This window comes from Panthera leo, chromosome C1 (assembly GCF_018350215.1).
Source record: "Panthera leo isolate Ple1 chromosome C1, P.leo_Ple1_pat1.1, whole genome shotgun sequence".
NCBI classification, from domain to species: domain Eukaryota; kingdom Metazoa; phylum Chordata; class Mammalia; order Carnivora; family Felidae; genus Panthera; species Panthera leo.
Window position 1 is genome coordinate 211,733,461 of NC_056686.1, and position 15,189 is coordinate 211,748,649.

General features: G+C 42.8%; 1 protein-coding gene across 6 annotated transcripts in view; it reads left to right on the forward strand.

The window, feature by feature from the left end:
* CAB39 (calcium binding protein 39) overlaps positions 1 to 15,189 on the forward strand; it is an 87,636-nt gene that overhangs the window by 50,718 nt on the left and 21,729 nt on the right. For 5 of the 6 annotated variants that reach the window (XM_042950454.1, XM_042950455.1, XM_042950456.1 and 2 more), the window contains exons 3-4: positions 12,064 to 12,228; positions 14,372 to 14,490. In XM_042950454.1, the coding sequence (XP_042806388.1) occupies positions 12,064 to 12,228; positions 14,372 to 14,490 (284 nt within the window). Of the gene's footprint in view, positions 1 to 7,476; positions 7,601 to 12,063; positions 12,229 to 14,371; positions 14,491 to 15,189 lie in introns of those variants that run through there. The other variant, XM_042950459.1, reaches the window with a different exon arrangement.

Consider the following 15,189-nt stretch of genomic DNA (forward strand, 5'->3'; position numbering starts at 1 on the left):
TGTCGTTGTTTTGCTCTGTTTTAAATTTATTTTTAAATAATTACTTATTTACGAAAGTTGCAAAAACGTATACGGGGTGATGCCATGTGCCTTTCTTCTAGTTTCCCCCAGTGGTAACATGGCACATGACTGTGTCCAGTATCAGGACCAGGACATTGACATTGGTGGGGTCCACAGGCCTAGTTCACATTTCACCAATTTTGTCTGTGTAGCTATGTGGTTATTTTGTAACCACCACCACAATCGAGACACAGAACTGTTCCATCACCGCAGTGGCCCCCCTTGCTACCCCTTTATAGCCACACCCATCTCCTCTCCCCCTTTCCCTAACCCTTGCTGGCAACCACAAATCTGTGATCTTGTTATTTCAAGAATATTTTATAAATAGAATCATGCAGTGTATATAACCTTTTGAGACTGGCTTTTTTCCATTCAGCTTAATTCCCACGAGATCAATGCAGGTAGTTTTGAGTAACAGTAATGCCTCCGGATTGTTGAGTTTCAGTCCATTCTGTGGATATACCCCAGTGCGTTTAGTCATTCACCCATTGAGGGACATCTAGACTGTTTCCAGTCTTTGGCTGTTACAGATAAAGCTGTGAACATTTTTGTACGGGTTTTGTGTGAACATAGGTTTTCATTCCTCTGGGATAAGTGCCCAAGAGTACAAGAGTCATAAGGTAACCGTTACGTTTGGTTTTGCAAGAATCCGCCAAACTCTTTTCCAGAGTTGCCGTACCACTTCCCATTCCCACCAGCTGCGTTTCAGTCAGAGATGGGGCGAGATGGGAAGTGTGTTGGAGAAGACGGACGTAATGGCAGAAGATGCACTTCGTAAGAGTACTCCGGCGAGAGGGAACATGAAAGGATAAGGAGGATTGAGATAGGAGACTAGATTTCTGAGGGAGAATTGAGAGGATGTGGTGCTTGCCTGTAGCCAACTCTAGGGTCAAGTGCCCTTTGGCCTATTTTCTACCCACCAGATATTTTCCAGAGCATGAGTCAATAACTACAGCCCAGGATGGCCCCTTACCTGGTTTAATAAATAAAGTAGTAGTATTAAACACATGCCCATCCATTGACACGGTCTGGCTGCTTTCCTGCTGCAGCGGCAGAGTTGAGTAGTTGTGACAGAGACTATATGACCCACAAAAAGTTTGCTACCTGCTTCTCTAGAGGAGCTTGATACTTCTAATGAGACAGATTATAGCAGGGAGTTTTAGTGTGGTTAGAAGTGGGGGCAGGTGGAAATGTGTGTTTTGTGTGTGTGTTTGCTTTTAAGCCTGACGTTCCAAGGGTGTGTGCTCGAGATCGAGAAACAGGCTCTGGTGTCAGGCGCTCCTCTCTTTGTACATTTTTTTAGTTTTCCTTTATCCTCATTTGTATATTGGGATTCTACGTAAGATTTTTATTTTGAAAAAATGATTATGGACAGAGTAGAGAACAGAATATCAGTGGCCCAAAAGGATTTAAAAGCCACTTACTTGGAGGATTGCTGATGTCTCTTTCAACACTTAAGGTGCTCTGATTGCATACTGCAGCATCACTCAAACTTAACAGTTCATTTCATGATTCATTTTCTCTGAGAGGATTGGTCCCTCTCCTCCTGACTGACTGGTTTAAGAAATGTTGCCTTGGGGTGCCTGGCTGGCTCAGTCAGTGGAACATGCGACTCTTGGTCTCAGGGCTGTAAGTTTGAGCTCCACATTGGGCGTAAAGTTTACTTAAAAATAAAATCTTTAGAAAGAGAGAGAGAGAGAGAACGGAAGAGAGGACGAAAGAGAAAAAGAAAGAAAGAAAGAAAGAAAGAAAGAAAGAAAGAAAGAAAGAAAGAGAAAAGAAAAGAAAAGAAAAGAAAAGAAAAAGAAAGAAAGAAAGAAAAGAAAAGGAAAGAAAAAGAAATGTTGCCTTTGTATTCATGGCTCACAACCTTAGTCATCAGATTCTTTCTCCTTACTTTAGCATCTATCTGCCACAGTCCTGTTCATTTGAAATCATTTGGTGGGGCAAGAGGAGGCTGACATCGGCACCTTCTGTTTTCTCTTTTCTGAAACACTCTGTGGGTAACATGAGAGGAGAGAGCTGTGCTCCTTTCGTTATGTCTAATAGTTGTGATTGATTTCCATATGTGTATCTTTGTCTTTAGGAGCTTTATCCTCCTAATTCCACCATACATGAAATAACTAGTGTTGACATGGTGGGATATCCTTCTAGATTCTCATTCTTGTTCTAGTGTCCTCCCTCTCACTCTGTCTCTGGGGCAAATAAGTAAATGAATGTGGGATCATACTGTTCTGTAACCCGGTTTATGTTTTCATTTTAATGTTAACATCTTTGCATGTCAGTAGAGATCTACTTATTTTTAAAGCTTGCCATGGTCTTCTGTTTTATGGGTACATTATAATTTAACCGGGTCAGTGGGATAACTTTTCTAATTCTTTGCTATTGTAAATCACACTGCTTATACTTACATCTTTGCATAATTCTCTATTTCCCTTGGATAGATTCCTAGAGGTGTAATGTGGGATTCATAGAGATTGCACCTTTTAAAACTTTCTGCTACATTTTGCCAAATTGCCATCTAGTGTGTTGTTTCATTTTATTTTCCACCCCCCCCCCCCCCCCCGCCCAGTGTATCTTTTAGAAGTCTTTGCCTCTGGTAGGAGGGAAAACATATTGGACCATTTTAACTTAATTATCGTTATGAAGTAGAATATCTTTTTTTAAAGGGTTTTTTACCTTTTAATTTTGCAATCAGGCATATCTGTACTTTAAACATACTACTTTAGCTGTGTTTATTTTTCAGTGTGCTTTGTATCTTAACATTAGGCTTACCTAGTAACAGTATTAAAAACTGGGGGTAAGAGAGCGGACAGACCCAGTCTTACACCCCACCAGATACAACCCTGTGCCTGCACCTATGAGTAGCTACCTTGTCACCTCGCATTCCTGCTGTGAGGCCACTTTGAGATCTACTGAGTATTTGGGCCTGGGTCCAAACGAGGAGGGTGAAAAGGGACATGAGCACTTTAGGGACATGGTCTGCAAGCACTAATGAGTGAGTGAGTCTCTCCTCTTCTAAAATGGTATTTTTGTATCACTACTTTGTGCCTAGTGGTTGCCCCTAATGACAGTAAAATAGTACAGTGATGGGTGCTGTGGGAACATTGGGCTAAGGCAAGAGATTTCACACGAAACCTTCTGAGTTGGTGGTGGTCTTGAGATAGGCCATTCTCACCAATGTTTGGCTTACCAATTATTTTGCCACTTCACTGTATTTTTTTAATGGGAAACCAGGTGGTGCAGAGGCTCCCAGCCTTAGTTCTAATTGGAGAGGTTATCATATGGATACTACACTGAAAAATTTGAAGTAGTTCCTGTGTCCTCACGCTGGGAGGGAAAGAGGTATGGATCTGATATCGTTACTAGTGAAGTGAGTGTGGGAGGTGAACTTCGGAGTGTTGGTGGTTACTGCTTTAGGTTGATCCTGTAACTTACATTGTTAAATTTTAAAATATTTCTTGAAGATACTAATTGGAAATGAAGTTGTTACCAGTAAGCTGTAGGTGGAAGTCAGCGAGGCTTCTGGCATAGGATTAATATGCCTCACCTCTGGCAGTTAGCAGCAAGGCTTCTCACCTTGGAGCCTTGATTCCAAGAAGCTTTACCAAGCCCCGGACTCTTGTGCCTGTGACTCTGCTCTGTGGGGTATCCCCAAATTCCCACTGTGTGTGGCTCAAAAGCCTCAAGAAAACAACTAAGAACTTACAGTTCTGTGCTTCTCACCCAGACAGGGCAGCAGCACGATTAGTGAGGCATGATCCACATCGTTTTCCAGTCACGTGAGTGGCTGGTCATGAGGGGTGCTAATTGTTCCGCATGGTTTTCTTCATGACCATGTATTTGTAAAACAATTGGCTGCTGTTAGTAGTCTGTGCCCATGAAACTTAATGTGATGCTCAGTGGACACCCAAGGGTAACATCTGTGTCCCACAACACCGAGTTCGACTAACTAAAAGGCTTGGTTTAGTCAGTTAACAAAATCATGAAGTCAGGCCACGTGTAAGTCACCATCTCAGACATTGGAGAGGGGAGGGGATAAAAAAGTGTAAGCAAGCCCTTTCCATAGCCCGAGGGTAAGTTAGGGAAATGCGAGGTAGAGAGGAGAAGATCTAAGGCTACAAGGCCAGGGGCCGAAACAGCGTAGCAACTGCTGTGGCATCAGAGGACGAGAGGGGGAAGTGAGGGAAGGCTTTGTGAATGGTGGAGAGGAGTAGTGTGAGCATTCAGGGTCACTTGAGGAGACACAAAGATATCAGGGCAGGAAGGTGAGGAGAGGAGAGGGCAGTAGAGAATAGGGAGGACCTTTATTTGGAGTCTCAGGTCTGAAGGTATGGAATCTACACCTTCCACAAGGCCACACAACTGGCAAAATGGCACATGGGGGGACTTGAGGAAAGACCAGACTCTCTGTTTAGGGGCCTTTTCTCCAGCACACATATATTGAGCCATCAGCCTTGGAACTAAGGAGAGATGCCTCTCACCTGTGAAGAAAAAGCAAAATAAGAGAGTAGATGAACTTTTTATTCTTACAAAATGATTGCAGAGAGACTGCCTTTCACCCAGCCTCCCTAAATGTTAACATTTTACATAACCACAGTCTAATGATCAGAATCCGGAAACTGACGTTTATAGGATACTATTAACTAATCCATGGATCTTTTTCAAATTCCATCAGTTGTCCTACTCATGTCCTTTTTCTGGACCAGGATGCAGTTCAGGATGTCACTTTGCATTTAGTTGTGACGTCTCCTTGCTCTCCTTTAATCTGGAACAGTGTCTCAGTCTTCTGTTGACTTCTGTGACCTTGACACTTCTGAAAAGTACTGGCCAGTTATTTTGTAGACTGTCTCTTTGTTTGGGTTTGGCCGATGTTTCCTTATGATTCAATGCAGGTGAGGCCTTTTTGGCAAGAAAATCACAGAATGCTGTACCCTTTGCAGCGCCTCCTCAGGAGGCTATGAGCTCAATGGTCTCGTTGCCATTTACTTTGATCTCATGTATGATGGTGTCTGCATGTGAAAGTACTATTTTTCCTTTTGTCATTAGTAAGTCTCTCGGGGGGATGGGGCATCTTTTTTCAAGGCCCCAAGTGATTATGGTGTGTGTCCAGAGTTGAGATGGAGCATGGCAGAAATACATCAAGATGGATGGAGGAAGTCAGGGATGTTTTCATGATGAAGTCTTATCTCAGCATGGAAGGTGTGAAGCTAGATGTTCAGATAGGGAGCAGAGAGAAAGACTGAAGTCTCTTGAGGAAAGTAGAGCAGTTTTGAAACATCTGCTGCTAGGAGTTACTGGTTAGAAGTAATCCAGTTTGTAGAAATGTTTCTGACTGGATTGAAGGCAATTGAACAGCATGAACTTCGGCAAACCAAGTGTCCGCAGGTTCCGGCCCTTTCTCTACAGTGCTCAGAACCCTGGTTGCTGAAATAGAGAAAGTTCCAGTGAAGAACATCCAACGTTTAGGGGGGCAAGAGACCTGGAGCTGTGGGCACGGGCAGCACTAAAACATGCAGTCTTAGCAGGATAGGCCACGTGGTCATTAAGGAGCCCAGTGGCTTAGGTGACATGATGATCTCAGCAGTTTGAAAGGGTATAGGGCTTGGAGAAACGCAGGTGTGAGTAGCTTACTCATGAGGTGTGAAGGGACGGACAAGGAGGTGCAGGTAAGGAGGATGTGGTCAGAGAGGCAGAGAACATGTTGACTTAATGCAAGCAGGTCAGAGATGGGGGGGCTAGGTGGGGTCACCACTGTGAATGCTGATGAAGGGAACCAAGCCAAATCTACACAAGAACAGGCGAGGGTATCTGTTCTCTCTTGTATCTTCATTCAGTAAACACCCGCCACATCACCTTTTCAGGTGAAATACTTCTTAAGGTTTTCTGATCATGTTTTAGTAAAATTTGGACAGGTTTCTTCTTCTTCTTTTTTTTTTTTTAAGTTGTAGTTTAATCAGCTTACAATTATCCATGTCATATGGAACAGACATCACAGAAACAGTTGAAATATGCATAAAATTAAAAGTCCTCAATTGAAATATGCACCTAATCTCTCATTTATCAGGACTGCTAGTAAATAACAAGGTTGATGAGGTTTAGTTTTTTCATATCATGCTGCTGATTATCTTCTGTAGATGCTAACTAACCATGGATTTCCTCATTATGAAGTCTTATCTCAATATGGCAGGAGTGAAGCTAGATGTTCAGATACAGAGAGAGCACGATATGCCCAGGTTTGGAAGTCTCCTGTCCCCAGTGCCACTCTCTGTTTCTGATGAGTTCAAGTTAGCCTTTTATTGTTAAACTCATTCCAGTCTTTAGCTTTTCATTTGGCATTGTTTGTGGCCCTGTTGATTTTCAAGGTGTGATTAGTTACTACTTACATATGTAAACTACTTACATATGTAATACTAGTATTTGTTTGAAGTTTTAGAAATTCAGAGGGGATATCTTCTGGGGAGGAGTGAAAAAAGTGAACAGAAGCAGAGATAAGATAAATCAGGAGCACCTGGGTAGCTCAGTCGGTTGGGTGTCCGACTTCGGCTCAGGTCGTGTTTCAACCTCACGGTTTATGGAGTTAAGCCCCACATTTGGCTCACCGCGTCAGCACAGAGCCCACTTTAGATCCTTTGTCTCCATCTCTCTGTCCCTCCTCTGCTCACACTCTCTCTCCCTCTCTCAAATACACATAAACATTAAAAAAAAAATTTTTTTAAAGAAGATAAATCAGCACCAGTGTAGTAGCACTTTGATCTATTTATCTCATTCCCTTTATTTTTTTTGCTCCTTTAAAAAAAAATAAAATGTGAATTGTAAAATATACAGATCTGAAATAGAGCAAGTGAAAAGTGAAAATATTCTCCTTGGGGTGCTCAGTTGGGTAAGCATCCAACTCTTGATCTCAGCTCAGGTTGTGATCTCACAGTTTGTGAGATCGAGCCCCGAGTCAGTCTCTACGCTGACAGCACAGAGCCTGCTTGGGATTCTCTCTCCCTCTCTCTGCCCCACCCCTGCTCTCACACATGTGTGCACACTCTCTCCCTTGATATCTCTCTCTCTCTCTCTCTCTCTCTCTCTCTCTCTCTCTCTGTGTCAAAATAAATAAACTTCAAATACATATATATATATATATATATATATATATATATATATATATATATATATATATTCTTCTTACCTGTTGCCATAGGCAGACTATACTCAGTTTGGGGTGTCTTCTTCCAGATTGTTCTCTGTGATGGCACAGGGATTTATGTTCATTGCTCACTGATGTAGCTCTGTCAGGTAGATTACCTTTCTTGGATGCACTATGTCTTAGGAATTCGTTGGCTTCATGGTGTGATAACATCATATTTCCCTATGTTCGGTTTTCATTTGGATTTTTTTTACATCCCGATGATCATGATGCAGATGTTGAGCCATTCATCGACCGTGTATAGCACACTTGCAAGCACTGGGCTCCTGACAGAGCAGAAGAAAACATGTTAATTAGAAATCACAAGGAAAAGCAGAATTACATGCAACCGTGAGAAAAGAAGTACGTGGTGGTGGTGAATGTATGATGGAATTTACCTAGAAAGATCACCTCTGAGGAAGCGAGCATTAGTTGAGCAATGAAGGAAGAATGTGAGGTGGCCGGGAGGTGGGGGCAGGGCATGGGCCTGGCAGACCACATGCGCAGGGATCCTGAAAGAATTCCGGTGTGACCAGAGTATTGACGTAGAGATAGTGGGGGAGAAATTGTAGCCCAGGGTAAGGTAAGATGGGGTCAGACCATGCAGGGTTTTACAGGCCAAGTTAAGAAATTTTCTCCATCCCGAGAGCAGTAGGTAATTGGAGCATTTGAAGCAAAGGTAATGACAATCTTATTTGTGCTAAGAAAGGATCGTTCTAGGGGCGCCCTGGTGGCTCAGTCAGTTAAACATCTGACTCTTGATCTCAATTCAGGTCATGATCTCACGGTCTGTGAGTTCAAGCCCTGCGTTGAGCTCTGCGCTGACAACACGGAGCCTGTTTAAAATTGTCTCTCCCTCTCTCCCTCTGTCCCTACCCAACTCATGCTCTCTCTCTCTCTCAAATTAAATAAATAGAGTTTAAAAAAAAAAAAAAAGGATCATTCTAGTTGTGATACGGAGAATGGATTATAAGGAATTCAAGAAAATTAGTCAGTAAACTATAGTCCAGGCAAGAATTATGGGAACTCTGATGTGGGTGGTGGTGGTACGGGGATAAATGGATGGATTGGGGAGACACGGTGTTGAATTAGGTATTGGGATGGGGTGAGAAAGAGGAAAGGGTTGAAGATGGCTTCTGAGTTTCTGACATTCACAAGAGCAGCGGGAGTGGTATCATCCCCTGAAATAGAGAACAAGAGAAAAATGTGTCAGGCATCAGGGCAAGATCAGGAGTTCTGTTTTTGGTAGCATTGGGTTTGTGGTACCTCAAGACATTCAAGTGGAGACATTTCAAGTAGGCTGCGGAATGTACTAGTAAGAGAACTGGATTAGAGATAGGAATCTGTGAGGCATCTGCATTTAGGTGTTAATTAAAGCTGTGGGTGTAGATGACAATCACCGGGGGAGAGATGATAGAACGAGAAGAAGAGGCCTTGTACCCTGCCTTGAGGAATTCCCAATATTTAAATGGCCTCTTCAAGAGGGACGAGCCAAGAAGGAGCAACCAGGGAGACAGGCAGGAAAAATTAGGGTGGTGGTGAGTCACAGAGGACAGGGGAGGAGCAGTTTTAAAAGAAGGGTGTAATCAACACCTTTAAATGCTGCCAAGAGCTGACATGTACTAAAGACTGAGAATTGTGTTTCCTGGCAGGCGGGCCATTGGTGACTGGCTAAAAGCTGTAATGTACTCAGTGGAGAAGCCACGTGGGATTGGGCTGGAAGTGACTAGGAAGGAGATGTGGACTGTAGCACTCACAGGTAGATGCTTTTTAGAGGCTTAATTACGGGTGGGCAGTAGCCGGGAAGGTTCTGTGTGGTTGGTGAAAGGAGAGCTTATTTGATTTTGTTAATGATTCTGGTCATATTTAAAACCTGATTGGGGGAAAAACAAGTGAGACGGAGTTGACTAGAGAAGGAGGTGAGAAAATAGACATGTTGAGTTCCTGAGAAAGCCAGACAGTGAGTGGAATCCAGAAGGATCAGCATAAGCAGATGAGTACAGTGGTTAGCAGATGTGGGAAGGCCATTGGTGCCCCCCGCCGGCCCCCCGCATCCCGCCACCACCCGTAATACAGGTGACAGTGTTGTCTTCTGAGAGGGAAGAAGAGTGGGCCTAGGTTGCCTTTCATCTCAGAAATACTGTAAGTTGCTTTCTGTTTCCTTGCTTCTCTCCTCCCTATTCTTTTAAGTAGCATTATTGAGGTAACTCACACAGTTCCGTGGTTTTTAGTTTATTCACAGTGTGCAACCATAACCACAGTCGATTTTAGGACATTTCATCGCCTCAGAAAGAAACTTCATACCTTTTAACTATCACCCCCCTCCTTCTTATTTGTCTTTTGCTGTCGGAAGACAGCACAGAGTATGGTCTGGATTCAGATCTAAACTCGTGACTTCAAAGAAGAGCATTTGTAAGCTGAGGCATGTGAAAGGTTACCAAGAGCCTCACAACGGTAAGCTAGCCAGAGAAGCACAGGGGGCTGAGGCCTACTACTTAGGGTCACTGGTATAAAACCCACAGATAATACACTCCGAAAACCTGCTGAATGTCAGGTTCCTCCCTGTCAAAGAAAATCATCTGAAGAATAAAGATGAATAAAATGAAATTACAGAGGTAACACATGTACTTAGTTTGTAAGAGAACATGGACTATTGATAAATGATTTTACCTACTGGCCCCCAAAAAGTACATTTTGGGATGCTTAAAATTGATGTATTGGATGATGAACTGCGATCAGAAATCTAAGGCGTTAACAGAACAGGGTAGTAACAGCAGACTGGAAAAGTTAGAGATTCTGTTTATCATTGGTACTGAATAAGGTTTTGTATGGGATTAATAGGATGATTTTAAACATTTAGAAAAGAAAGTAGTAGTCCTTAGAAATCAGCATAGGCCTAATAAAAAGATCATACCAAATTAACTTTATCTCGTTTTCTTATGTTCAGGAAATGTGGAAGAAATAGTATCCAGTTGACCCTTGAACAACACGGGGATAAGGCCACTGCCTTCCCCCCCACACACAGTCAAAAATCCATATACAACCTTGGACTCCCCCAGAACTTAACTACTAATAGCCTGCTGTTGACCAGAAGCCTTACCAATAAAATAAACAGTTAACACGTTTTGTGTGTTATATATGTTGGATGCTGTATTCTTAAAGTAAGCTAGAGAAAAGAAAATGCTACTAAGAAAATCATAAGAGAGAACACATTTATAGTACTGTCCTATAAAAGATGCGTGTGAGTGGACTAGCACAGTTCAAACCCTTTTGTGGTTCATGGGTCAAATGTTTTCGTATTTTATCAAAGTATTTAACAGAAAGTCGTTTGCATATGATTTGGAAATAAGTTTATATGTAAGTCACTGAGGACCATGCCCAAAGATTATTAGTAGATTGTTAACTGAAAAGAGTATGATGATTCAAAGGCATAACGGTGGGTTCCATTCAGTTATTTCCTTTTCAGTGTTGTGGTTAACGATGGAGGCCATGGGAGGTGGCCGTGTCAGATCCACGGATGATTGCAAATATGAGAGTGATAGCTGATATGTTGGATGCCCTTCACAGTCTAGAGCTACCTCCACAGAGTTGAATGATGGGCTGTTAATGAGGCCAAATGAAAGCCTTCATTGCAGTGTCATTCAGAGACCTGGCTTCAAATGAATTCTCTGATTTAGTTGCAGAAATTCTTGATGGTAGCCTCAGGGTACATTAACATTTGTGACATTTACAGGGAGGTTGTGGTCTAGTGTCTTCTGCATCATTCCATTCTAGATGGGATTGGGACATTAGGCACCCCCCCCCCCCTTTCTTAAAGAACAGTTACAGAACCTGACAGGGGGTTTTCTGGAGAAGACCAGAGAAGGGCAGGCTGCCTGGAAAGAGCTCCATGGCTGTTCCCTGACTTTGGGTGTGTTCCTCCCATGCACCTGCTTATCAGTACTCCACTACAGAAGCTAATCTCTCTCCTCTCTGGTACCCTGCCCTGCAGTTTCCCAGCTGTCTCCTCAACTTGTGGAGATGGCTGGTTCTGCCTGCCTTCTCCCTCCCTGTGATGTGGCCTGGAAACCCTCTCCAGGCAATAAGCTGGGGCAGGTGTGAGCCTCACTTCATTCGTTTCCCTCCTCTCAAGGATCACTGCCCTGTGCTGTCCAAAGTTCAGGGTTTAAAATTTATTGTTTCATATAATTTCTATTTTTTCATCTTTTTCATGGAGGAAGGTAAATTGGCCGCTTGTTCCTCCGTCTTGGCCAGAAGTGGAGGCTCTTTAGTGATTTTTTATTTATTCCTAACATTTTAACTCTACGTTCAAAGCCCCCTTCTGTGTCATTCCCTTATTTCCCCCATGCCTTTTCTTGGACAGACCCTGTGCTCTTCCCGCTCCCTCATCGGCACCTCATGCGTCTCCTTTGTCCTCAGTCTCCTTTTCCCTCATTCTTGCTTGTCAGTGTTCCCCGTTCTCCGGTCAGCTCAGGTGCCTCTTCCGTGTTGTTTCCCTGCCAGGTGGGGCGGATTAAACTTTCCCTCCCTGTTCTGTTCCTGCTACAGTACCACTGTCGGCAGTATTCAAGGGTGCATGTTGTAACCTGCCGGCCCCTCCTCGAACACGTGTGTCGGGGCCCACGTGTACACACGTCCACAGTGCTCAGCTCCCAGGTCAGGCACAGGGCTTGCACACCTCTGTGTCTTTTACGTAGCTTTCTGGGTAGGTACTGTAGAGAGAAGGTGTTTAACAAGTGTAGGTATGTTTTTTATATATATATACATACATATATATATATATATTTTTTTAATGAGTTATTTCTCTCCTCTCCCCCCAAATCTAGGCTACAGAAGAAGTTTCCAAAAATCTGGTTGCCATGAAAGAAATTCTGTATGGCACGAATGAGAAAGAGCCACAAACAGAGGCAGTGGCGCAGCTCGCTCAAGAACTCTACAACAGCGGGCTCCTGAGCACCCTGGTAGCAGATTTACAGCTCATTGACTTTGAGGTCAGAAATCAGTTTCTTATTTTTCAAAAACAGTACCTTATTCACGGTCCTTTTCCTTGTGTTCCGTCCTTTGAAACATCCTAAGATTCCTGTCGAGCTCTTGGCCCAGGGGTTACTGACCTGTAAGCGAGCCCAGGCTGCCCACCTAATTAGCAGAGCTGGGCAGGAGCTCAGGGGCGCCCCAGGCTTGGGCCAGGTCTCTCTTCTCCTGTTCCACCACGTCGTGTACGAAGCTTCTTAGGTATTCATTGTGCCCTTTTGTTTACATCGTAGTTAATAAACACCTGCTGTTTCACCTAATTCACTGGCCTTTCGTTCTCAGAGTATAAATCTAAAGACTGTGGAATGTTAGAATTTTAGAGGTAGAAGAGATTTTAGAAGACATCCAGTTATGTATTTGTGTTTTTTGTTTTTTTTAACCTGTTGAGAACTCATTACAGCAGAGATCATGCGTTTTGTTCGCTTGGCACTACTTTTAAATGTTTAAATTAGGATAATGGTTAAATAGCAGGAGATTTTATGCACAGTTTTGAATTTCTGGCTTCCCTTGAAAATTTTAGCTCTGGCAACGTTGAGCCTGTGGGCCCACCCGGCCCCTCAGCTGGAACAGAGCAGCCACTACACCATGACATGCTTGGGTGTGCTGCACACAGCAGCTTGCTGTTCTGTCTCAAGGCCTGCTGGGCCCATATGCATCTCCTGCCTGGCCCTGGGAGGCACTTGCTATTACTGCCCAAGCTTATGCAGCTGAATCCTGCCATTTAGCTAGTGAATTTAACGGTGAGAATAATGGTCCTTGACAGCAGTCTGAAAAGTAGTCTGAGAAGTATATATGGTAATGAAGGGCTGTGGCATGGTTATGAGCAGGTTCCTCTGAGTCTTTGTCACGGGTGGGCTTTGTTTTAAGCCCCAGTGTTTATCATCCTGAGTGGTCGATCAGATGTCTGTGCAGGTGCCTGAAAAACCAGGGGAAAGAATGGCAGATACATAGCCAGATTCAGTTTTGAAGAGTCATGAGAGAGTGTGGTTCGTAGGTTGCTTGAATAATATTGGTAATAAAGGACAATAGAAAGTATTGCTCTCCTGTAGAACACATAAAAATGATATTTCCATTTAGGGAGCCGATTTCATGTATTTTTAATAGTGTATCAAATTCCACCAACAACAGTTTTTATTGCCTGCAAAGTGGGGAACGCACTGGAACGTCCAGTTCCTTCTCCTTTGTCCACACGTCTCATTCCCCAACGTGGTCACTGAATTTAATGTTCACTTGGGACTTTAGTGACTTAAATTTACCAAGAAGTGTGTGCCCTTGAGATGGGTTCTTCGAGACTGCCGTTGCCGCTCCTGATCTAGCACAGGCCCCGGGATGATCTCTGGCACTGGAAAGCTAGCATTTCACTCAGTGCCCTGCAGGCTCGTCAGCCTCGTAACAAGTGGCCCTTCTGAAACCTCTCCTGGGGTTCAGTTCTCCGTTTGTTAATTTCTTGTGCAGTTTTCTTATTATAAGGTTCACTGTATAGCAGTCACGTCCTTCTATTGCGTTTTGTAAAGCACAGTTACATAATTCTGGTCTCTGAACTGCTACATCATGTGGTACTTAGAACCTTCATGATTAATCAAAGAAAATCTCTCCTGAACAGACCTAACTAAATAGGGGGATGTGTCTACTTGCCATGAAAGCTCAGCTTCTTACAGAATTCTTTCATTTTTATTATACTAGCAGCGTGCAGCTTCTCCTCATCCATCAGTATAAGAGGAAATTACGTGTATTGTTTACAACACGAGCATTTTATTTGAGGCTGTTTGTTCCCTATGGGTGGGAATCAGATCCCTGAACATTGTAAGCATATAGCAAGGTTTTATTTTTCATATCTGAGTCTGCATGATTTTAAGGGTTAGAAATTATATGTAGTAACATTTCACTTTGAATACATTGCTCATGGTAAATACAGTATACTATTAAGACTTAGAATTTGAAATTATAAATAAAGAAAATTTAGTATCTATGAGCACTTTAAAGTCAGCTATTCAGTCATAATTATATAAATATGCAATGCCTTAATTTGAGTTTATTTGGGAGGGTGGCTGGGCTTTTTGGTGGTTAGTCGGGTAAATATTTTAATGATTGTATTCCTAATAGGGCAAAAAAGACGTGGCTCAAATTTTCAACAATATTCTCAGAAGACAAATTGGTACAAGAACTCCTACTGTTGAATACATCTGCACTCAACAGAATATTTTGTTCATGTTATTGAAAGGGTATGTACAATATAACAAAATTTATATTCTCAGTTGAAAAATAAAAAGGAAAGATGGTCTTAGGCAAAAACACGATGGTGAATGTGGGAAAGTATTCTCTCTGTAGTTCAGCCATTTCATTTTCCCATAGATCTTGAACACATTTCCCTCTTTTTTTTTTTTTTTTTTTTTTTTTTGTTTATTTAGAGAGAGAGAGGAAAAAAAAAAATGAGCGGGGGAGGGGCAAAGAGAGGGAGAGAGAGAATCCCAAGCAGGCCCCACACTGTCAGCACAGAGCCTGACACAGGGCCTGAACCCATGAACTGTTGAGATCATGACCTGAGCCTGTATCAAGAACTGGACGCTCAACCGACTGAGCCACCCAGGTGCCCTGAACACACTTCCCTCTTAAAATTCAGCCAGTGAGTTAAATTGAGTTTGCAAATACCTATGGGAGTTTAAAGGTGGATGAATCGTGAGCCCTTAAATTCTCAGCTCCTATGCAACTGAAGAAAAAAGTCTTCTGTGGTCTTCTTTCTGTTCTCTAGATTTTAGAAGTTTATTTATATGAAATATCAGTTAAATCGTGTGCTTAAAGACATCTTTGGGCAGACATGCACACTGTGAGGCTGTGAAAGCTGCCTAGTAAATGGAGCTTGGATGCTACATAGCTTGACTCTGTTCGGTCAACAAAGAACATGCTTATGAAGTAGTGCTCTT